The 26,697-nt window shown below is 38.7% G+C and overlaps 1 protein-coding gene across 3 annotated transcripts in view; it reads right to left on the bottom strand.

The window, feature by feature from the left end:
• The window catches only part of scat (VPS54 subunit of GARP complex scat), a 77,501-nt gene that overhangs the window by 12,938 nt on the left and 37,866 nt on the right, over positions 1–26,697 (bottom strand). For all 3 annotated transcript variants that reach the window (XM_070093579.1, XM_053784303.2, XM_053784304.2), the window contains exons 16-18: positions 24,779–24,911; positions 6,200–6,587; positions 2,925–3,093 (exon numbers count right to left, since the gene is read on the bottom strand). In XM_070093579.1, coding sequence (XP_069949680.1) covers positions 2,925–3,093; positions 6,200–6,587; positions 24,779–24,911 — 690 coding nt within the window. The remainder of the gene's footprint in view (positions 1–2,924; positions 3,094–6,199; positions 6,588–24,778; positions 24,912–26,697) is intronic.

Below are 26,697 nucleotides of genomic sequence, written 5' to 3'. Positions count from 1 at the left end.
TAGGATTTAGAAGTCATATGATACATAAGGTGAACAAAGAAGCAATCTGGCAGCTGTGGAAATGCAAGGAATAGTTAGTAAATAACTAAAAGCAGTAAGGAGTTATAATGCAGAGTGAGTTTCAGGTTAGGATATGTAGCAGGGGGAGTTACTTTCCAATAACAGTATGCCTTATACAGTGATGTGTGATATCACCTTGGTTTTTAACATATACTGTATACAAATGGGGTTGTAAAAGAAGTAAATGCTAGGGTGTTGGGAGAAGTGTGGAATTAAGAGGTACATATAATGAAACTGATACAGAGTGGGAGACTCAAGAGAAAAGTTGCAAGATTGGTGAATGAATCTGAGTGGTTTGTAAAAGAAGGAAATTAAAAGTGAACATAGAAAAAAGCAAGGTGATGAGGGCAACAAAAAATCTAAGCTATGATAGCTTGAATATCAGATTGGAGGGAGGGAGTATGGTGGATGTAAATGTATTCAGATATGTGGAAGTGATATACAAATAACCCACAAATAGGAAAGAGAAGCTTACAACAATGTTTCAGTCTGACTTGGACTATTTACATAGGAAAGAGAAGCTTACAACAATGTTTCAGTCTGACTTGGACTATTTACAAAGTCACACTAACACAAGAGAGTGAGGAAGCCAGTATATATAGGCAAGGAGGGACAAGAACAAGAGAGGTAGAAAAAGTAATAGTAGGGGTAAGGCTGGTAGTGGAAATGGTAGTAGAAAGCAGGGCAAGTAGTATAGTGGCACAAAAGAAAAGGAGAGTGAAGGGTGAAGGGAGGCAACAGTAATGGCAGTAGCAGAAATGGAATAGTAGACATAGCAGTAAACGTGTGGTCAGTCTAAGGACAAGAAAAAGGAGCACTGCAGGAGAGCTAGGGGCCCACAAGGGGCAAAAACAGGAGGACAGAACACACTCAGGCAGAAGAAAGGAAAACAAAGAAAGAAAAATGAAAAAAATAGGAAAGAGGAGGTAGGGAAAGGAGAAAAAGAAAGGATCAGGCAAGTCATGAGTGTTCTGAAGTTTGGAGTATTTGACAATGTAATGAGAAAGGAAGGCATCAACAGAGACAAAGCCAGGACTAAGATTTATGCAAGGAAAGTTGCGTCTATGGGATGCTTCAACAAGACAGCGACTGTGAAGGCTAGAAGTAGGGTCGACAGTTTTAGCAGAGGACTAGTCAATAGGACGAGTGATCTCTAACACGACAGAAAAGAGCATGATTGGTGCCGGTAAGCCTAATACTTTTCTTGTGCTCTTTGAGTCTGTCAGAAAGAGAGTGGCCAGTTCCGGCAGTTGTGAAGATTGGGGAAGGAGCAACAACATCTGAAATAGGGTATAGATAAAAGGAACAGAGGCTGCAAATTTCACTCAAAGAGAAAGACCTAGTAGTGAGCATAGTGCCTAGTATATTGCTAGAGGCTAGCATCAGCCAAATAACTTTTGCAGCCAATGCTCATCTTGCAAATTTTAGAGTAGCCTTCAGGAATCTCAATCTAAACAAAGAATCTTTCCAGGACCTTTATACAATATGCATCAGGCCCATCTTGGAGTATGCAGCACCAGTATGGAACCTGCACCTGAAAAAGCATGTTAAGAAACGAGAAACCACAAAAGTATGAAACAAGGTTTGTTCCTGAGCTAAGGGATATGACTTATGGATAAAAGCTAAGAGAAGTGAATCTAATGGCATTAGAGGACAGAATAACCAGGGAAGACATGACAACAACATATATAATACTCACAGGAATTTATAAGGCAGAGAGGGATGGGCTGTCTGAGAGGCAAGAAACGGAAACTCAGGAATAAAGACATAGAAGATGATAGATGAGCCACAGGGATGTCTGGAAGTATGTCTGGTTGGGGAGTGATGGAGGTGGGTCCCATACATAGTACACAAATAACCCACACATAGGAGATTGAAACTTATGATGATGATGATGATGATGATGATGGTCTTAGTAGGACCATTAACTAGTCACAGTATTGTGCCTTTCTATTCTTTCCATACATAGTTTCAAGAGTAAGTATGATAGGGTTCACAAGGCTATAGGAAAGGTAATTTGGAGAGTGGCAAGTTAAGAGACAGGGCCAGAATTTGAGAATTAACCCTTGCAACTGTGAGCAGGTGAGTACAAATGAGTACAGGATTTGAATGAATGATATTGAATTTTCCTTTTTTTTTTTTTTTAGGGAGGGGGGGGGGTCTACCTTACCTTGGTGGAAGATGGTCATTAAGTTAAAAAAATATAGAAAAAGTTGTGTTAAACAAACACAAAAATAAATGGCTGTGAATTATGGTACAAGCATACCACACTAATACGATGGGTTAGGTTTCAGACCACCGCTGTAAAGCAAATATCACCCTAAAGCAAATCACAACCTTTCCTTCACTTGCCAGTGTGTATAAAGCATAAAAACATGTTTATCCTAGCATTTAAGTGTGCAATAGTGCTAGGCCTAAAAAAAAAAAAAAAGAAGCCAAAGTAAAAATAAATTAAAAATCTCCAAAAAACATCTTAAGAGCAAGATAAGTGCAGAATATAATAAACGTGAAAATAAATGAAAAGTGCTGTATTAGCAAAGCACTCTACAGCAAGGAATGTCTATTATATGAGAATTTACCTCACTGAAGAACTTAAGACTGTCATACAATAAAAAATAAATATGCAAATACAGTGGACCCTCGCATAACGATTACCTCCGAATGTGACCAATTATGTAAGTGTATTTATGTAAGTGCGTTTGTACGTGTATGTTTGGGGGTCTGAAATGGACTAATCTACTTCACAATATTTCTTATGGGAACAAATTCGGTCAGTACTGGCACCTGAACATACTTCTGGAGTGAAGAAATATCGTTAACCGGGGGTCCACTGTATGTATATTAATTTTTCATCCTGTACTTACCTGTTCAATATTTTTTGCAACAATAGCTGGTCGGAGGAGAGTAGAGAAATGAGTGTTAAGACGTGGTAGCAAGGTTAGTAACAACTGTAAGGATCGCCAGGCTAAGGCCAAGTTCCGAGTTGTTATAGTTTTCAGTCCAAGGGCTACAGCTCCTGCCTCAATCAAAAGTCTGAAATTTAATACAGTAATTAATTAAAAAAATATTCTTCTATAATGACATTTATCTGAAGATGCATAAAACTGATGATCTGCAAGACATTTAAACCTCAAACTAAATAATCCTCTCAAACAAAAAAGTATGCACATTCACATATTGATGTTGCTGCGAACTAGTGAATAATTCAGATTCATAAGGCACGCAAAGGAGAGTGGAATTAAAACAAAGAAATTGTGATTAAAAATTGTGAAGGCCTCTGTGTGAGGCAGAAGGCAGCGTTGCAAAAGTAAACACATTGATTTTCTAATACATACCTAAATTAATGATTTTAAGAGCATATACATAAAACAAAGACAATTATGAACGGAAAACATTAAAAGACTAATGTGACAATGAATTTGGTCAACCATCACCTGGGAAAGATTAAAAAAAAACCTCCATCCAAGCAAGGCTGATGACTTTAAATTTTTGCTATGTGGTTATATACATTTTTAAGTCATCAGCCTTGCTTGGATGGAGTTTTTTTTTTAATCTTTCCCAGGTGATGGTTGACCAAATTCATTGTCTTATGCACTTATGCCGAGTTTATAAAGCTCATCAGATGGTAACCCAAATAGGCAATCTGCATTCTCTTGCTCTGACCCCACCATCCAAACAGTTCTTTGCCATTTATATTATCAATATTCTTAATTATCTCATACATGACAACCATACCTTTTTTGATTCACAAGCCAGCTTTTTAGTTCACAGATTAGGTCGTCCTCGAAAAGGTTGGAGGGAGGGGGTAAAGGTTTTGTGGGCGAGGGGCTTGGACTTCCAGCAAGCGTGTGTGAGCGTGTTAGATAGGAGTGAATGGAGACGAATGGTATTTGGGACCTGACGATCTGTTGGAGTGTGAGCAGGGTAATATTTAGTGAAGGGATTCAGGGAAACCAGTTATTTTTATATAGCCGGACTTGAGTCCTGGAAATGGGAAGTACAATGCCTGCACTCTAAAGGAGGGGTTCGGGATATTAGCAGTTTGGAGGGATATGTTGTGTATCTTTATAGGTACATATATGCTTCTAAACTGTTGTGCTCTGAGCACCTCTGCAAAAACAGTGATTATGTGTGAGTGAGGTGAAAGTGTTGAATGATGATGAAAGTATTTTCTTTTTGGGGATTTTCTTTCTTTTTGGGTCACCCTGCCTCGGTGGGGGATGGCCGACTTTTAAAAAAAAAAAAATATTTATTTCCTAGGTAGTAGGTTGGTAGACAGCAACTGCCCGGGGAGGTACTACTGTCCTGCCAAGCGAGTGTAAAATGAAAGCCTGTAATTTTTTTACATGATGGTAGGATTGCTGGTGTCCTTTTTTCTGTCTCATAAACATGCAAGATTTCAGGTACGTCTTGCTACTTCTACTTACACTTAGGTCACACTATACATACATGTACAAGCACATATACACACACACCCCTCTGGGTTTTCTGCTATTTTTCTTTCTAGTTCTTGTTCTTGTTTATTTCCTCTTATCTCCATGGGGAAGTGGAATAGAATTCTTCCTCCATAAGCCATGCGTGTTGTAAGAGGCGACTAAAATGCCGGGAGCAAAGGGCTAGTAACCCCTTCTCCCGTATAAATTATTAAGTTTAAAAAGAGAAACACTCGTTTTTCTTTTTGGGCCACCCTGCCTCGGTGGGATACGGCCGGTTTGTTGAAAAAAAAAAATTATTTATTGCATGTAAAACGTATATTGCATGTTAACCCTTTGAGGGTTTCGGCCGTACTAGTACGGCTTACGACCCAGGGTTTTTGACGTACTAGTACGCCTAAATTCTAGTGCCCTCAAATCTAGTGGGAGAAAGCTGGTAGGCATACATATGAAAGAATGGGTCTGTGTGGTCAGTGTGCGCAGTATAAAAAAAATCCTGCAGCACACAGTGCATAATGAGAAAAAAAAAAAGCTTTGACCGTGTTTTTGGAATAAAACAGCGACTTTGCACTGTATTTTCATATGGTATTTATTGTTGTTTTCTAGTTTTCTTGGTCTCATTTTATAGAATGGAAGACATATTACAAAAATTGAGATGATTTTGACTGGTTTTACAATGAAAAGTACTTTGAAATTGAGCTCAAAGTAGCAGAAATGTTCGATTTTTACCAAAGTTCAAAAGTAAACAAATCATGCCAAGCGTCCATATTAAACTGGTGAGTTTAATATTCTTTCACAAGTGCGCTGATATTATTTAAACCATTTCTACACTAATGCAGCAGTCTGCATAACAGTAAATCTTCTATTTTTTGTAAGAATAAAAATTGAAAGTGGAAAGCCAAAGAAATATAAGAGGGGCCTGGGGATGTGACTAACAAACAGAGGAAATGTTATTTTAGTCCCAGGAATGTCTTTCTTGTTTATTCTGGACCCTATTTGGAAATTGGCATCTTTTGAAATTTGTGTGAAATTGGCAAAATTGCTAAATTCTGACCACTGTACTGGATAGTTGAAATCAGTAAATGGGTGGTTTCTTGTACTCATTCAACAGAAAAAATGGAGTTCTAGAGAAATAGTTATGATTTTTGTTGACTAGTCCACTGGAATTGGCTGAAAATAGGGCTCAAAGTGGGCAAAATCGCCGATGCGTAAACATCGTCAAGACCGCTAACTTCACGAGAGCATAATTCCATAAGTTTTCCATCAAATTTCATACTTTTGGTGTCATTATGATCGGGAAAAGATTCTCTATCTTTTCATAAGAAAAAATATTTTTTTTTTTTTAAATTTGGCCGACCCTGAGAACAAGTCTCGGAGAGGGCCTGTCGACCCTCAAAGGGTTAAATGAATACACAATGTACTTTCTCCACACTTATCTTCATATACTTTTCATCTGACTCTCTCTTCACCTCTTCTAACCTGTCATTCAAATTTTTTTTTTTACCCGACCTATCTTCTGACTTTCTCCTCTCCAATTCACTTTACCCATCTCTCAATTTTCTTCCATTTTCTCTCAGTTGTAACTTATGATGGTCCAGGGTAGAGCAAAATGTCATCTTAAATTTCCACACCAAACTATGGGTTAGTTGTGTATTAACAGAAATAATATAACAAATGCATGACTCTGGTAATACACATCATCTTACCTGCAGGTGTCTGAATTAAACCTTCTTAGAAGATCAGTCAGTCGAGTAAGTAACTGCTGTGCTGCTAACCTCAATGTGGAGGCGCACTCAGAATATTCCACAATTAATCGAACTACCACTACACAGACTCCCACCACAACATATTCCACATTGCCAACTACCACACCGCCACCACCACCACTACTACCACTGCCATTTACATCACTGTTGTTGCCACTGCTCCCAGTACTGGAGTTTGGTTCAGTAATGCCATTGCTAACAGTGGTGGTGGTCATAGAGTTTATAGTGATAGTGGATATGGCAGTACTTGATGTGCTCTTATTGCAGTTAGTGCTGGCCTCCTTGTATTCTGTGTCTGATTGGACGGCAGGTGGCGTTACTAAAGTATCTGCAAGATTAGAAAGTAATCACACATCAGAAATGCACATTTTGTCTTAAGAATAATGCTCATTAACTGTGTTATCAACAATGCCAAGAACTAGTTATTTAACCCCTAAATGGTCCAAACGTATATACAGGTCTCCCTCAACATTCATGTTTTCAACTTTCACGGGCTTCACACATTCGCAAATTCCCAACCGCCAAATTCCCAACCGCCAAATTCCCAGCCACCAAATTCCCAGCCGCCAAATCATATTTAAGTTTCCCGCCACCTGCGAGTCCCTACTACCTCCCTCCGACCCCCACAACTGGCAGCCAGCCCTCCCACCACTCAGTGTGGTGAGTGTTTTGTTTGTTCATTATTTGCTATTAAACTACAGTATAAATAATGTAAACCCATTCATGACTGCATATTGGAATGGCTATTAGGAAAGGTATTAGACGGTGACATCATGTGTTTACTCTTGAACACTGCAAAGAATTAAACATTTCTGCTACAGCTAATAATAACAATAGTAATAATAATAATAATAATAATAATAATAATAATAAATGATATAAATGAAGAAAGAAATTGTACAAAAATACGAGGGAGTGGTTGACACATCGTCAGTGTGACTTTGTTTATGCTGGAGTGAACATTAGTCTCCCTGCTCTTCCAAACATTTCACAATAATTCATTGTGTTTGGTGCTTGTAGATTGAGTGTGACTGGAGTGGTAGAGGCAATGGTATTTAATAACATACATGTTAATAATAATACATGTTATTAATAATATGTACTATTATTATTTATAACATGTTATTAAATACATACATGTTAATAATAATACATGTTATTAATAATATGTACTATTATTATTTATAACGTTATTAAATACATACATGTTAATAATAATACATGTTATTAATAATAACATGTACTATTATTATTTATAACATATATGTTATTAAATACCACTGCCTCAACTGCTGAATTATTGTGAAATGTTTGGAAGAGCAGGGAGACTAATGTTCACTCCAGCATAAACAGTCACACTGACGATGTGTCAACCACTCCCTCGTATTTTTGTACAATTTCCTTCTTCAATTATATCGTATTTATTATTATTATTATTATTATTATTATTATTATTATTATTACTATTGTTGTTATTAGCAATAGCAGAAATGTTCGATTCTTTGCTGTGTTCAAGAGTAAACACATGATGTCACCGTCTAATACCTTTCCTAATAGCCATTCCAATATGCAGTCATGAATGGGTTTACATTATTTATTCTGTAGTTTAATAGCAAATAATGAACAAACAAAACACTCACCACACTGAGTGGTTGGAGGGCTGGCTGCCAGTTGCGGGGGTCGGAGGGAGGGTAGTAGGGACTCGCAGTGGTGGAGTCTGTGGTATTTAATAACATACATGTTATTAACATACATGTTATTAAATAACATACATTATTAAAGCATAACATGTATATATTTAGTACAATTTACGACGTTTTCATGTATTTTATGATTATTCATGGTTCAACAAGTTAAGGAAGCAGTATTGTAATATATTTCCCTACAATATATTGGGGCACCAAACATTCACGGTTTTTCAACATTCGCGAGGCTCTTGATCCCCTAACCCTCGCGAATGTTGAGGGAGACCTGTATACGTTCTCTTGCATAGCGCCTCAAACGTATATATACATTTTCTTTGTCATTCATTCAACATTGCCACGATAAGCCTGAGTCGCCTAGACATGAGAGAATGGGTGTGCGCACTCACTGTGCGCCATATTAAAATAATTGGGGACACCTGGGTTCCATATGCTCTTTTTTCCTATTAAAAAAACTATTTTTTTTTCTCAAAAAAGTTGGGGCGCTACGTGAGTGAACATATATATACGTTTGGACCTTTTAATCCCTTGACTGTCGCAATCCCCAATCCTGAGGTGTCTCCTGGTGTCGCAAAATTTAAAAAAAAAAATTATTTTTTTCTTGTGAAATGATAATCTTTTCCTGATTGTAATGACACCAAAAAAACGAAATTTGATGGAAAACTGACGGAATTACGGTCTCGCGAAGTTAGCGACCTCAGCGATATTTACAAATTGGCAATTTCACCCACTTTGAGCCCTATTTTCGGCTAATTCCATTGTTCCAGTCGACCAAACTCATAGCTATTTCTTTAGAACTCCGTTTTTTCTATCGATTGAGTACAAGAAACTGCCCATTTACCAATTTCAACTACCCAATAATGTGGTCAGAAATTTGCAATTTGGCCAATTTCACGAAAATTAAAAAATATGACAATTTCAAAATAAGGTCCAGAATAAACAATGCAGACATTCCTGGCTCTAAAATAACATTTTCTTTGTTCATCAGTCATGTCTCGGCCCCTCTGATATTACTCGCTTTCTATTTTGAATTTTTATTCAAACAAAAAATAGAAGATTTACTATTATGCAGACTACTGTAATAATTGTATAAATAACATCAACCCATTCGTGACTGCATATTAGAATGGCTAGTTGGACATTTATTGGACAATGACATCATTTGTTTACTTTTGAACATGGGCAAAAATCAAACATTTCCCCTGCTTTGAGCTCCATTTTCAGGTTCTTTTTATAGTAAAATCAATCAAAATCACCTCTATTTCTATAATATGTTTTCCATTCTATCAAATGAGACCAAGAAAACGAGAATACAACCATAAATACTATACGAAAATAGACCACAAAGTCGGCATTTTAATAAAAAAAAAAAACCAGTCGGAGTTTTTTTTTTCCTAATTATGCACTGCATGCTCCAGGATTGTTTTATATGGTGCACACTGACCACACAGACCCATTCTCTCACATGTGGGCCTACCAGCTTTCTCCTCCTTGATTTGAAGCCGCTAGAATTTATGAGTAGATATACGTCAAACACGGTACCTCGTAAGGCGTATATATAGGGCCGCGACAGTCAAAGGGTTAAGGGTTAATTGCAGAAAATAATTAAAATCCCAAATAATTCTGGTTACCTCAGGTACTGTGTCCCATATACTGGTAGCCTAGGTAGACTGCTACAGGTGAAAAGAAAGAGAGCGAGAGAGCAAGTACATGTATGTAGATAACAATGAGACTAATACCAATGTAGGTTAAATGATAACCATTAGTTAACAAAAGTAAAGAGAATGTTCACAACTACTACGTATTTTGTTTTTAACCCTTTCACTGTCGGTGTCGTATTAATACGGCTTACAAGCCAGTGTTGGTGCTGTATTAATACACCAAAATTCTAGCGGCTTTAAATCTAGCGAGAAAAAGCTGGCAGATCTACATGTGAGATAATGAGTGTGTGTGGTCAGTGTGCAAAGTATAAAAAAAGAATCCTGCAGCACACAGTGCATGAGAAAAAAAAAACTCCATGTTTTTGGTTTAAAATGCCAAATTTGAGGTGTATTTTCGTATGGTATTTATGGTTGTATTCTCGTTATCTTGGTCTCATTTGATAGAATATAAGATATATTACAGAAATACTGTAGAGATAATTTTGGTTGGTTTCACGATGAAAAGTACCTTGAATTTGAGCTCAAAGTAGCAGAAATGTTTGGTTTTTGCCGATATTCAAGAGTAAACAAATGACGTCACCATCCGATACGTGTCCAACTGGCCAGTCTAATACAGAGTCACGAATGGGTTGACATTATTTATACAATTATTACAATAATGCAGTAGTCTGCATAACAGTAAATCTTCTATTTTTTGTGTGAATAAAAATTCAAAGTGGAAAGCAAGAGTAATATAAGAGGGGCCTGGAGATGTGACTAATGAACAGAAAAAATGTTATTTTAGTGCCAGGAATGTCTGCACTGTTTATGCTGGACTCTATTTTGAAATTGGCATCTTTTGAAATTTGTGTGAACCTGGCCAAATTGCCAATTTCTGACTACTTTATTGGGTAGTTGAAATTAGTAAATGGACGGTTTCTTGTACTCAATTGATAGAACAAATGGAGTTCTAGCAAAATAGCTATGAGTTTGGTCAACTGGAACAATGAAATTAGCCGAAACGGGTTCAAAGTGGGCGAAATCGCCAATGTGTATATATCACCGAGACCGCTAAATTCATGAGAGCATAATGCTGCAAGTTTTCCATCCAATTTCGCACTTTTGGTGTCATTACCATCGGGAAAAGATTCTCTATCATTTCATAAGCATTTTTTTTTAATTCTTCGACACTGAGAGCAAGTTTATGAGTAGGGATCTCGACAGTGAAAGGGTTAAATTACCACCAGATTTTTGCTTTAGATTTCTTATGTTTATAAGTTTAGTCTTCTTCCCAGGATGTGCACACAGAAAACAAGTATCAAAATAATGTATACAAATGCTGATGATTATTATAAATAAGGCCACAAGCTCAGGGATAGGATGTAGGACCAGCCAAATATAATTGCACTAAAGATCAAAAGATGAGATACAGTTACAAACGTCATCCTCCCACAGGAAATCACACAGATTAGGGAATTGCCCTGCTGGTCAAGAGACAGATGAAATTTGAAGACACAAATTTTTGAACTGTCTTCATTTCACAGAATACATAACTGTACTCAGGAGGACCTGAGTACAATGGTTTAGTAGTGATATACAACATACTGTCAAAACCCTGAGCAGACAAAAGCATTACAGCAGCAACAAAGCTACAATAAACATCAGGGAGGTTAGTACAAAGTATAATTAAAACATAATCAAGACTCCTGATCTTTGGTGCCTTCAACCCCTAGGTAACAGGAAGATCCAAGTTCTCCTCCATGGAGGACCAGAAATATAGAGGACTGGAGGGCAAATCTACTGGAGTTACATATATTCAATTTTCTAAGCCAACATGTGAATGAGGCATCAAGAGGAACAGAAGACAAACCAGCCAGATCAGACCATGCATTTTCTTAATGGAGTCAGATACAGATGTAAATGATCATTATGTACTGACATTTAAATAATTCTCCATGGGGAAGTGGAACAGAATTCTTCCTCTGTAAGCCATGCATGTCATAAGAGGTTACTAACATTCTGGGAGCAAGGGCCTAGTAACCCCTTCTCCTGTACACATTACTAAAGTGAAAAAGAGAAACTTTCATGTTTCTTTTAGAACCACCCTGCTTCAATGAGATACGGCCGGTTTGTTGAAAGAAGAAGATTTAAATAATTGAAGTTGAGAATACAAAACAGATAGGGAAGATGGGGAGAAATTCAGCTTACAGAAGAAGCAAATACAAGGGGATGAGTGTGCTCCGCATCCAAGATATAAAAGAGCAAGAGAAACAGACTTCTGTTTTCAAAGAGGAACTCTTAGGTTCCTGCAAACTTTTCCTGATCAGCTGGACTATGATACCTACATCAGACTGCAAGCTTCAAGTATCTACAGCCTAACTGGTTAGGCTGTAAACCAGGAGGCCTGGTCAGAGACCAGACTGCAGGGAGGGGGAAGAAGGGTGTGATGGCCCCCAGAATCATTACCAGGTAGGTAGGCAGACCACACAAGCTATGATGAAATGCTTCACCCAGAAGCACTGGGAAGCAACGGAGAGATTCATCTCTACCTGGGAAATAGAAAATGAGAAGTACAATACAAGATGAGTCAATGGTTCAATCAGATGCAAAGAAACCAAACTAAAAACAAAAATTCATGGAAAAATAATGGAAACACAGGAAGGAGGGAGACAAAATTACATGATAGCCAAAAATTTGTATGTCACAGTAAAGAGCAAAAACTGCTATGAAAGTTGGAGAAGAATTGTATGACCTGTATCGGTTTAGTGGTTCCTTCTAATAATAATAATAATAATCATACATAGGTAGTAGGCTGGTAGACAGCAACCACCCAGGGAGGTACTACCATCCTGCCAAGCGAGTGTAAAACAAAAGCCTATAATTGTTTTACATGATGGTTGGATTACTGGTGTCTTTCTTTTTCTGTCTCATAAGCACGCAAGATTTCGGGTACGTCTTGCTATTTCTACTTACACTTAGGTCACACTACACATACATGTACAAGCATATATGTATACACACACCCCTCTGGGTTTTCTTCTAGTATTTTCTTTCTAGCTCTTGTTCTTGTTTATTTCCTCTTACCTCCATGGGGAAGTGGAACAGAATTCTTCCTCCATAAGCCATGCGTGTTGTAAGAAGCAACTAAAATGCCGGGAGCAAGGGGCTAGTAACCCCTTCTCCTGTATAAATTACTAAATTTGAAAAGAGAAACTTTTGTTTTTCTTTTTGGGCCACCCTGCCTTGGTGGGATACGCCGGTGTGTTGAAAGAAAGACACACACACGCACACACACACGCACACACGCACACACACACACACACACACACACACACACACACACACACACACACACACACACACACACACACACACACACACACACACACACACACACACACTCACACTCCTTCTCCATAGGAAAGTGGAACAGAATTCTTCCTCCATAAGCCATGCGTGTCGTAAGAGGCAACTAAAATGCCGGGAGCAAGGGGCTAGTAACCCCTTCTCCTGTATATATTACTAAATGTGAAAGGAGAAATTTTTGTTTTTCCTTTTGGGCCACCCCCGCCTCTGTGGGATATGGTCGGTGTGTTGAAAGAAGAAAGATACACACTCCTCTGGGTTTTCTTCTATTTTCTTACTAGTTCTTGTTTTTATTATTTTCTCTTATCTCCAAAGGAAGTGGAACAGAATTCTTCCTCCATAAGCCATGCGTGTTGTAAGAGGCAACTAAAATGCCGGGAGCAAGGGACTAGTAACCCCTTTTCCTGTATACATTACTAAATTTAAAAGGAGAAACTTTTGTTTTTACTTCTGGGCCACCCCGCCTTGATGGGATACGGCCAATTTGTTGAAAGAATAATAATAATTGTAGGTAGTAGGTTGGTAGACAGCAACCACCCAGGGAGGTAGTACCATCCTGCCGAGTGAGTGTAAAATGGAAACCTGTAATTGTTTTACATGATAGCATTGTTGTCTTTTTTCTGTCTCAATAACATGCAAAATTTCAGGTACATCTTGCTACTTCTACTTACACTCAGGTCACACTACATATGCATGTACAAGTATATATACACACACCCCTCTGGGTTTTCTTCTATTTTATTACTAGTTCTTGTTCTTGTTTATTTCCTCTTATTTCCATGAGGAAGTGGAACAGAATTCTTCCTCCGTAAGCCATGCGTTTTGTAGGAGGCAACTAAAATGCTGGAAGAAAGGGGCTAGTAACCCCTTCTCCTATATATATTACTAAATCTAAAATGAGAAACTTTCATTTTTCTTTTCAGACCACCCTACCTTGGTAGGATATGGCCAGTCTGTTGAATGATGATGATGATAATAATAATAATAATAATAATAATAATAATAATAATAATAATAATAATAATAACAATAATAATAATACAGGAAAGAGTAAGGTTATGAGGATAACAAAAAGATTAGGTGATGAAAGATTGAATATCAGATTGGAGGGAGAGAGTATGGAGGAGGTGAATGTATTCAGATATTTGGGAGTGGACGTGTCAGCGGATGGGTCTATGAAAGATGAGGTGAATCATAGAATTGATGAGGGAAAAAGAGTGAGTGGTGCACTTAGGAGTCTGTGGAGACAAAGAACTTTGTCCTTGGAGGCAAAGAGGGGAATGTATGAGAGTATAGTTTTACCAACGCTCTTATATGGGTGTGAAGCATGGGTGATGAATGTTGCAGCGAGGAGAAGGCTGGAGGCAGTGGAGATGTCATGTCTGAGGGCAATGTGTGGTGTGAATATAATGCAGAGAATTCGTAGTTTGGAAGTTAGGAGGAGGTGCGGGATTACCAAAACTGTTGTCCAGAGGGCTGAGGAAGGGTTGTTGAGGTGCTTCGGACATGTAGAGAGAATGGAGCGAAACAGAATGACTTCAAGAGTGTATCAGTCTGTAGTGGAAGGAAGGCGGGGTAGGGGTCGGCCTAGGAAAGGTTGGAGGGAGGGGGTAAAGGAGGTTTTGTGTGCGAGGGGCTTGGACTTCCAGCAGGTATGCATGAGCGTGTTTGATAGGAGTGAATGGAGACAAATGGTTTTTAATACTTGACGTGCTGTTGGAGTGTGAGCAAAGTAACATTTATGAAGGGGTTCAGGGAAACCGGCAGGCCAGACTTGAGTCCTGGAGATGGGAAGTACAGTGCCTGCACTCTGAAGGAGGGGTGTTAATGTTGCAGTTTAAAAACTGTAGTGTAAAGGACCCTTCTGGCAAGACAGTGATGGAGTGAATGATGGTGAAAGTTTTTCTTTTTCGGGCCACCCTGCCTTGGTGGGAATCGGCCAGTGTGATAATAATAAAAATAAAAAATAATAATAATTACACAAGCTGGAGATAAATGAAAGGATAATAGGCAATGTACTAAATAGTATGAATGAAGGAATGTATGAAAGACAGATGTGCTGTTGGAGTGTGAGTACGGTAACACGAAGGGATTAAAGGAAAGCCATTTGACAGGACATGAATCCTGGAGTTGGGAAGAGCAAAGCAGGGCATATTACAGTTGGAGGGTAATCTGAATTGTGATATCTGCACACTTCTGGCAAGACAGGAATTGAATGAATGATGGTGAACCTGTTTCTTTCTTTGGGTCACCCTGCCTTGGCAAGAGCCGACCATCAAGGTAAAAAAAAAAAAAAAAAAAGAGAGACTCACATTGAGGGATAAAAATATTATGATGGGAGAGTGCATATTTCAACCCCCTGGATAGACTACAGGTTTGACTAAGGTAGCTTCTCTAGTTCAACACAAAAACAGTGAGAAGTAAATGAGACTGAGTGCTTGGAAAATGAACCAAGAACAGTGTACCAACTGAGAGGGTAGCACCCATAAAAGAAAAATACTTGTAAGTAAGCATTACATCAACATTACCCCTTGATATGAACAGTGGAACCTTGGTTTTCATTTTTAATTCATTCCAGAGAGTCTGACGAAAACCAAATTCGAAGAAAACTAAAGCAATATTTCCCGTAAGAAATAATGTAAATCCAATCAATCTGCTCCAGACACTCAAAAATATTAACAAAAAATACATTTTATAGAGAAGAACTATAGTTTTACATACAGAAAATAATGCGAAATAAATTTTTTTTTTTTTTTTTATTATCACACCGGCCGATTCCCACCAAGGCAGGGTGGCCCGAAAAAGAAAAACTTTCACCATCATTCACTCCATCACTGTCTTGCCAGAAGGGTGCTTTACACTACAGTTTTTAAACTGCAACATTAACACCCCTCCTTCAGAGTGCAGGCACTGTACTTCCCATCTCCAGGACTCAAGTCCGGCCTGCCGGTTTCCCTGAATCCCTTCATAAATGTTACCTTGCTCACACTCCAACAGCACGTCAAGTATTAAAAACCATTTGTCTCCATTCACTCCTATCAAACACGCTCACGCATGCCTGCTGGAAGTCCAAGCCCCTCGCACACAAAACCTCCTTTACCCCCTCCCTCCAACCCTTCCTAGGCCGACCCCTACCCCGCCTTCCTTCCACTACAGACTGATACACTCTTGAAGTCATTCTGTTTCGCTCCATTCTCTCTACATGTCCGAACCACCTCAACAACCCTTCCTCAGCCCTCTGGACAACAGTTTTGGTAATCCCGCACCTCCTCCTAACTTCCAAACTACGAATTCTCTGCATTATATTCACACCACACATTGCCCTCAGACATGACATCTCCACTGCCTCCAGCCTTCTCCTCGCTGCAACATTCATCACCCACGCTTCACACCCATATAAGAGCGTTGGTAAAACTATACTCTCATACATTCCCCTCTTTGCCTCCAAGGACAAAGTTCTTTGTCTCCACAGACTCCTAAGTGCACCACTCACTCTTTTTCCCTCATCAATTCTATGATTCACCTCATCTTTCATAGACCCATCCGCTGACACGCCCACTCCCAAATATCTGAATACGTTCACCTCCTCCATACTCTCTCCCTCCAATCTGATATTCAATCTTTCATCACCTAATCTTTTTGTTATCCTCATAACCTTACTCTTTCCTGTATTCACCTTTAATTTTCTTCTTTTGCACACCCTACCAAATTCATCCACCAATCTCTGCAACTTCTCTTCAGAATCTCCCAAGAGCACAGTGTCATCAGCAAAGAGCAGCTGTGACAACTCCCACTTTGTGTGTGATTCTTTATCTTTTAACTCCACGCCTCTTGCCAAGACCCTCGCATTTACTTCTCTTACAACCCCATCTATAAATATATTAAACAACCACGGTGACATCACACATCCTTGTCTAAGGCCTACTTTTACTGGGAAAAAATTTCCCTCTTTCCTACATACTCTAACTTGAGCCTCACTATCCTCGTAAAAACTCTTCACTGCTTTCAGTAACCTACCTCCTACACCATACACTTGCAACATCTGCCACATTGCCCCCCTATCCACCCTGTCATACGCCTTTTCCAAATCCATAAATGCCACAAAGACCTCTTTAGCCTTATCTAAATACTGTTCACTTATATGTTTCACTGTAAACACCTGGTCCACACACCCCCTACCTTTCCTAAAGCCTCCTTGTTCATCTGCTATCCTATTCTCCGTCTTACTCTTAATTCTTTCAATTATAACTCTACCATACACTTTACCAGGTACACTCAACAGACTTATCCCCCTATAATTTTTGCACTCTCTTTTATCCCCTTTGCCTTTATACAAAGGAACTATGCATGCTCTCTGCCAATCCCTAGGTACCTTACCCTCTTCCATACATTTATTAAATAATTGCACCAACCACTCCAAAACTATATCCCCACCTGCTTTTAACATTTCTATCTTTATCCCATCAATCCCGGCTGCCTTACCCCCTTTCATTTTACCTACTGCCTCACGAACTTCCCCCACACTCACAACTGGCTCTTCCTCACTCCTACAAGATGTTATTCCTCCTTGCCCTATACACGAAATCACAGCTTCCCTATCTTCATCAACATTTAACAATTCCTCAAAATATTCCTTCCATCTTCCCAATACCTCTAACTCTCCATTTAATAACTCTCCTCTCCTATTTTTAACTGACAAATCCATTTGTTCTCTAGGCTTTCTTAACTTGTTAATCTCACTCCAAAACTTTTTCTTATTTTCAACAAAATTTGTTGATAACATCTCACCCACTCTCTCATTTGCTCTCTTTTTACATTGCTTCACCACTCTCTTTACTTCTCTCTTTTTCTCCATATACTCTTCCCTCCTTGCATCACTTCTACTTTGTAAAAACTTCTCATATGCTAACTTTTTCTCCCTTACTACTCTCTTTACATCATCATTCCACCAATCGCTCCTCTTCCCTCCTGCACCCACTTTCCTGTAACCACAAACTTCTGCTGAACACTCTAACACTACATTTTTAAACCTACCCCATACCTCTTCGACCCCATTGCCTATGCTCTCATTAGCCCATCTATCCTCCAATAGCTGTTTATATCTTACCCTAACTGCCTCCTCTTTTAGTTTATAAACCTTCACCTCTCTCTTCCCTGATGCTTCTATTCTCCTTGTATCCCATCTACCTTTTACTCTCAGTGTAGCTACAACTAGAAAGTGATCTGATATATCTGTGGCCCCTCTATAAACATGTACATCCTGAAGTCTACTTAACAGTCTTTTATCTACCAATACATAATCCAACAAACTACTGTCATTTCGCCCTACATCATATCGTGTATACTTATTTATCCTCTTTTTCTTAAAATATGTATTACCTATAACTAAACCCCTTTCTATACAAAGTTCAATCAAAGGGCTCCCATTATCATTTACACCTGGCACCCCAAACTTACCTACCACACCCTCTCTAAAAGTTTCTCCTACTTTAGCATTCAAGTCCCCTACCACAATTACTCTCTCACTTGGTTCAAAGGCTCCTATACATTCACTTAACATCTCCCAAAATCTCTCTCTCTCCTCTGCATTCCTCTCTTCTCCAGGTGCATACACGCTTATTATGACCCACTTCTCGCATCCAACCTTTACTTTAATCCACATAATTCTTGAATTTACACATTCATATTCTCTTTTCTCCTTCCATAACTGATCATTTAACATTACTGCTACCCCTTCCTTTGCTCTAACTCTCTCAGATACTCCAGATTTAATCCCATTTATTTCCCCCCACTGAAACTCTCCTACCCCCTTCAGCTTTGTTTCGCTTAGGGCCAGGACATCCAACTTCTTTTCATTCATAACATCAGCAATCATCTGTTTCTTGTCATCCGCACTACATCCACGCACATTTAAGCAACCCAGTTTTATAAAGTTTTTCTTCTTCTCTTTTTTAGTAATTGTATACAGGAGAAGGGGTTACTAGCCCATTGCTCCCGGCATTTTAGTCGCCTCATACGACACGCATGGCTTACGGAGGAAAGATTCTTTTCCACTTCCCCATGGACAATAGAAGAAATAAAAAAGAACAAGAGCTATTTAGAAAAAGGAGAAAAACCTAGATGTATGTATATATATATATGCATGTGCGTGTCTGTGAAGTGTGACCAAAGTGTAAGTAGGAGTAGCAAGATATCCCTGTTATCTTAGCGTGTTTATGAGACAGAAAAAGAAACCAGCAATCCTACCATCATGCAAAACAGTTACAGGTTTTTGTTTCACAGTCATCTGGCAGGACGGTAGTACTTCCCTGGGTGGTTGCTGTCTACCAACCTACTACCTACGAAAAATATATAGCATTAATTTTAATGGATAAATGAACATTTAAATCAATTTTACCTTTACTGAAGACTCTTGTTGGCGTATGGAAGACGGCGAGGAGGTAAGAGGGAGGAGAGTTTATTGTTTGGAAGGGAAGTCCCTTTCCATAAGGACTTCAAGTATCAAGTCCCTACCCGGGGTTACTTCCCTTCTTGGTTTTTACTGGCACTAGGACCAGCTTGAGAGTCACTGTACCCCTGTCGCACAAAAAATCTGTCCAGAGAGGTCTGTTTCTGGTGTCTCTAAGATTTGTGTAAAATGGGACATGGCATTGTCATTGAACATATTGCAGACATGGCTTACAACAACTTTATTAGGGTGATATTTCTCCACAAAACTTTGCACCTCATTCGACTTTGCACAAATGTCCTTAATCGCTGAAGAAGGATGAGGACTTCCCGTACATCATGGCGAGATCGACCACACATACACCACTTTCATACTTTCTACAAGTTCTTTCTTGAATTCTATCGTGTTTCTCACCTTCTTTATGAAAGGGTTGCCACTTGGAACTTTCTTTGTCCCCATGGTGGCTTATGTAGCAGTCGCACAAATTTGGGAGTGTGTGTAAAGGTAGAAAGTTGAAAGTGAACATAGAAAAAGAGTAAGGTGCTGAGGGTATCAAATGATTTAGATAAAGAAAAATTGGATATCAAACTGGGGAGGAGGAGTATGGAAGAAGTGAATGTTTTCAGATATTTGGGAGTTGACGTGTCAGCGGATGGATTTATGAAGGATGAGGTTAACCATAGAATTGATGAAGGAAAAAAGGTGAGTGGTGCATTGAGGTATATGTGGAAGCAAAAAATGTTATCTATGGAGGCAAAGAAGAGAATGTATGAAAGTATATTAGTGCCAACACTCTTATATGGGTGTGAAGCTTGGGTTGTAAATGCTGCAGCGAGGAGGTGGTTGGAGGCAGTGGAGATGTCCTGTCTAAGGGCAATGTGTGGTGTAAATATTATGCAGAAAATTCGGAGTGTGGAAATTAGGAGAAGGTGTGGAGTTAATAAAAGTATTAGTCAGAGGGCTGAAGAGGGTTTGTTGAGGTGGTTTGGTCATTTAGAGAGAATGGATCAAAGTAGAATGACATGGAGAGCGTATAAATCTGTAGGGGAAGGAGGGGTAGGGGTCGTCCTCGAAAAGGTTGGAGGGAGGGGGTAAAGGAAGTGTTGTGGGCAAAAGGTTTGGACTTCCAGCAAGCGTGCGTGAGCGTGTTAGATAGGAGTGAATGGACACGAATGGTATTTGGGACCTGACGAGCTGTTGGAGTGTGAGCAGGATAATATTTAGTGAAGGGATTCAGGGGAAACCGGTTATTTTATATAACCGGACTTGAGTCCTGGAAATGGGAAGTACAGGTCTCCCTCAACATTCGCGAGGGTTAGGGGATCAAGAGCCTCGCGAATGTTGAAAAAACGTGAATGTTTGGTGCCCCAATATATTGTAGGGAAATATATTACAACACTGCTTCCTTAACTTGTTGAACTATGAATAATCATAAAATACATGAAAACGTCATAAATTGTAATAAATATATACATGTTATGCTTTAATAACGCATGTTATTTAATAACATGTATGTTATTAAATACCACAGACTCCACCACTGCCTCCACCACTGCGAGTCCCTACTACCCTCCCTCTGACCCCTGCAACTGGCAGCCAGCCCTCCCACCATTCAGTGTGGTGAGTGTTTTGTTTGTTCATTATTTGCTATTGAACTACAGAATAAATAATGTAAACCCATTCATGACTGCATATTGGAATGGCTATTAGGAAAGGTATTAGATGGTGACATCATGTGTTTACTCTTGAACACAGCAAAGAATCGAACATTTCTGCTATTGCTAATAATAACAATAGTAATAATAATAATAATAATAATAATAAATAATAATAATAATAATAATAATAATAATAATAATAATAATAATAAATACGATATAACTGAAGAAGGAAATTGTACAAAAATACGAGGGAGTGGTTGACACATCGTCAGTGTGACTTTGTTTATGCTGGAGTGAACATTAGTCTCCTTGCTCTTCCAAACATTTCACAATAATTCAGTGGTTGAGGCAGTGGTATTTAATAACATACATGTTATAAATAATAATAGTACATGTTATTATTAATAACATGTATTATTATTAACATGTATGTATTTAATAACATATATGTTATAAATAATAATAGTACATATTATTAACAACATGTATTATTATTAACATATATGTTATTAAATACCATCGATACCATGCCCAGCCCTTCTAGGGTAGGGTAGGTACCTGAGCCCGAGCCTTTAGCTCATAAGACTGTCATTCCCATTTGCCCCCTTGGGGCGGGGATGGCAGACCAGAGAGGCCTAGCTTGTGGCTAGGCCTGGGGGCAGTTGGTCCCAAAGATGAGGAGGTACTTGTGCCTCCTCCCATGGGAGACTTAGGTCTCAGACACTCCCTAAAGAGGGAGCCAAGGCCGGGCCACCACTTGGAAAAGGCCTGGGCCGGGAGAATACCGGCTAATCTCTAATAATAATAATAATTATTAAATACCATTGCCTCAACCACTGCCTCTACCACTCCAGTCACACTCAATCTACAAGCACCAAACACAATGAATTATTGTGAAATGTTTGGAAGAGCAGGGAGACTAATGTTCACTCCAGCATAAACACAGTCACACTGACGATGTGTCAACCACTCCCTCGTATTTTTGTACAATTTCCTTCTTCAGTTATATCATATTTATTATTATTATTATTATTATTATTATTATTATTATTATTATTACTATTGTTATTATTAGCTGTAGCAGAAATGTTTAACTCTTTGCAGTGTTCAAGAGTAAACACATGATGTCACCATCTAATACCTTTCCTAATAGCCATTCCAATATGCAGTCATGAATGGGTTTACATTATTTATACTGTGGTTTAATAGCGAATAATGAACAAACAAAACACTCACCACACTAAGAGGTGGGAGAGCTGGCTGCCAGTTGCGGGGGTTGGAGGGAGGGTAGTAGGGACTCGCAGGTGGCGGGAAACTTAAATATGATTTGGCGGCTGGGAATTTGGCGGTTGGGAATTCGCGAATGTGTGAAGCTCGTGAAAGTTGAAAACGTGAATGTTGAGGGAGACCTGTACAATGCCTGCACTCTAAAGGAGGGGTTCGGGATATTGGAAGTTTGGAGGGGTATACTGTGTATTTTTATACGTATATACTCCTAAACTGTTGTATTCTGGGCACCTCTGCAAAAACAGTGATTATGAGTGAGGTCAAAGTGATGAATGATGATGAAAGTATTTTCTTTTTGGGGATTTTCTTTCTTTTTGGGTCACCCTGCTTCGATGAGAGACGTCCGACTTGTTAAAAAAAAAAAAAAAAAAGGAAACAGAAAGGCATGTGTATATATATGCTTGTCTATGCATGTGCAATGTGACCTAAGTGTAAGTAGCAAGACGTACCTTAAATCTTGCATGTTTATGAGACAGAAAAAAAGACACCAGCAATCCTACCATCATGTGAAACAATTACAGGCTTCTGTTTCATACTCACTTGGCAGTATAGTATTAACTCCCTGGGTGGTTGCTGTTTACCAACCTACTACCTAGGATAATAATTATTATTTTAATAATTATTACTATGCTGCATAAATACTATCAATTCTTGAGCATGTAGCACCAATGTGAAGGCCTTCTCAAACCAAATATAAAGCAAACGAAAAATATAAGACACATGTCTTAAGGCTTGCGTTAAGAGATGTGAGGCTTGAGCTATGAGAAGAACTGCACAACCTAAATCTTCCTGGAAGAATACAAAATAAGAAATGATATAATCATAAGATACAAAATACTCCAGGTAATTGGTAAGATAGACTCAATATAGGCAAGGATCCTTAATGTAGGAACATGGAAGGACTCTGAAAAACCAAGTTATGGAGACAAAGAAGTATTCTCTCAGTATAAGAGCAATAAAAGAAGTGGAAAGAGCTAGAAAATGCACAAAGATATTAAAATTAAGTGATATGTGTTCAGTTTTTCCAAGCTTTTCATTGATTACAAGTTAATCTTTCAAGGACTCCTTGTTTGATAGGACCAGGTCAAGCAACCTGAAACCTAAAGAATAAAAAAAAAAAAATGAGCATTTAGTATTTTTTTTTTTAACCATATAGCCATCTCCCACCAAGGTAGGGTGACCCAAAAAAAGTAACATTTTCACCATCATTCACTCTATCACTGTCTTTCCAGAAGTGTACAGATACAACAGTTCAGATGCCCCTCTAAACTGTAGCATACCCATCCCTTCCTCACAGTTCATGCACTGTACTTCCCACCTCCTGGACTTAAGTCTGGCTTAATGGTTTCCCTGAATCCCTTCACAAAATATTACCCTGTTCACACTCCAACAGCTTGTCAAGTCCCCAAAATCACTTGCATCCACTCTTATCTAACATGCTCACATATGCCTGCTGGATGTCTAAGTCCCTTGCACAGAAAATCTCCTTTACCCAATCCTGTCAACCTTTCCTGGGGCAACCCCTACCCTGCCTTCTCTCCACTACAGATTTATTCATTCTGCAATTCATCCTATTTTTCTCCAAACCACCTCCACAACCCTTTCTAAGCCCTCAGGGTAATACTTTTAGTGACTCCACACCTCCTCCTAATCTCCAAGCTATGAATTCTCTGCATAATATTTACACCAAACATTGCCCTCAGACACGACATCTCCATTGCTTCCAGCCTCCTCCTCACTGCAACATTCATAACCCATGCTTCACACCCATATAAGAGTGCTGATACCACTAAACTCTCATACACACACACACATTCCCCTTTATGCCACTAAAGATAATGCTCTTTGTCTCCCCTTTATGCCACCAAAGATAATGCTCTTTGTCTCCAAAGATGCCTCAGTATTTTTCTTTATTATACTGCATTAAGGTTCCCACTTTGAAATTTATCTGCTCAGAAATAATATCTCAAAGCCTGAGATTCAACAACAAAAATAACAGTCTGATATTCATCAACAAAAATAACAGTCTGATATTCATCAACAAAAATAACAAGTCTGATATTCATCAACAAAATTAAGTCTGATATTCATCAACAAAAACAAAAAGTCTGACATTTATCAACAAAAGCAAACTACTGTAATTCTCAGATGCTTAATATTACTAAAAAAACATGTATAGGACCACAAGTCTAAGATAAAAATAATGGAATAAGCCAAAACAAACAGGAGAATGCAACGATGTTACTTCATGAATGTCTTACAATACGAGATAAAAGCACACACAAAACACAGATGCGTAAAACATATAAATTATTATTATAATTAATATGAAGTGCTAAACCTACAAGGGGTCATATAACACAGATTAAAAAGCATAAAAATCTAACATACAAATCTTGTACTATTCTTCTTACCAGTAGCCGAGATGTGATCAAGGAGGCGCTGGAGGTCTGGGGGAGCATGAACAGCTCTCCACCTTTCACTGCTCATGTTCAGTTTGTACCTGGCTTCACGTTCCTCATGGAATCGCAACACAAATCTTGTAGCCTAAGACAATATGAACAATTCATTCAAGTGAGAGTGATACAATTAATTAGTCTGTACTAACAATTACAATTCTATATTAAATTCAATACACACTATGAATTTTTCAAGTGCATTTAATAAACTTAACAGAATATTATTAGGTTAAGACAAAACTTCTGGAAATTACACATCTATTTTTTTTTTAACAAGTTGGCCATCTCCCACCAAGGTAGGGTGACCCAAAAAGAAAGAAAATCCCCAAAAAGAAAATACTTTCATCATCATTCAACACTTTCACCTCACTCACATACAATCACTGTTTTTGCGTAAGTGCCCAGAACACAACAGTACATATAAAGATACGCAACGTATCCCTCCAAACTGCCAATACCAAAGTTTCTCCTTTCAAATTTAGTAATATATACAGGAGAAGAGGTTACTAGCCCCTTGCTCCTGGCATTTTAGTCGCCTCTTACAACACGCATGGTTTACGGAGGAAGAATTCTGTTCCACTTCCCCATGGAGATAAGAGGAAATAAACAAGAACAAGAACTAGAAAGAAAATAGAAGAAAACCCAGAGGGGTATGTATATATATGCTTGTACATGTATGTGTAGTGTGACCTAAGTGTAAGTAGAAGTAGCAAGACGTACCTGAAATCTTGCATGTTCATGAGACAGAAAAAAGGACACCAGCAATCCTACCATCATGTAAAACAATTACAGGCTTTCGTCTTACACTCACTTGGCAGGACGGTAGTACCTCCCTGGCCGGTTGCTGTCTACCAACCTACTACCTAGGATACATTCTCTTCTTTACACAAATAACCCCCACATAGAAGAGAGGAGCTTACGGCGACATTTCGGTCCAACCTGGACCATTTACAAAGTCCACTCTTCTATGTGCGGGTTATTTGTGTATTGTTCCAGTCATGGTACAGTGGACCCCCGCTTAACGATCACCTCCAAATGCGACCAATTATGTAAGTGTATTTATGTAAGTGCGTTTGTACGTGTATGTTTGGGGGTCTGAAATGGACTAATCTACTTCACAATATTCCTTATGGGAAAAAATTCGGTCAGTACTGGCACCTGAACATACTACTGGAATGAAAAAAGTTCGTTAACCGGGGGTCCACTGTATTGTGCTTTTTGTTATTCCCTTCTTTGCCTCCATGGGTAACGTGTTTTGTCTCCACAGATACCTAAACACACCACTCACCTTTTTTCCTTCATCAATTCTATGGTTAACCTCATCCTTCATAAACACATCCAGTGACAAGTCAACTCCCACTCCCCAACACCCGAGCATCTACTTCTTTTACAACCCATCTATAAATATGTTAAACAACCATGGTGACATTACACATCCCTGTCTTAAGACCCACCTTTACCGGGAAATAGTCTCCCTCTCTCCTACACTCCCTAACCTGAGCCTCGCTATTCTCATAAAAACTTTTTACAGAATTTAGTAACTTACTACCTATTCAATACACTTGCAACATCTGCCACATTGCTCCCCTATCCACCCTATCATATGCCTTTTCTAAATTCATAAATACAATGAAAACATCTCTACCTTTATCTAAATGTTGTTCACTTACATGCTTCAGTATAAACATTTGACCTGCATATCTTTGTTTTAACTTTATTAATTACTTTACACTAGTCAGTCCTCTTATGTTCCTTGTAATTCCTTAATTTATTGTTGCAACCACTTAAGAGACCATGTATATAATAGTCTTAAGTTTACTCAAAATGCTCTGTATAATAAAGGGCGTTCTGCATGCACACCTGAATGTCGCCCA

The sequence above is a fragment of the Cherax quadricarinatus genome, chromosome 43 (assembly GCF_038502225.1).
Source record: "Cherax quadricarinatus isolate ZL_2023a chromosome 43, ASM3850222v1, whole genome shotgun sequence".
NCBI lineage: Eukaryota > Metazoa > Arthropoda > Malacostraca > Decapoda > Parastacidae > Cherax > Cherax quadricarinatus.
This window is presented reverse-complemented; position numbering and strand designations above follow the sequence as displayed.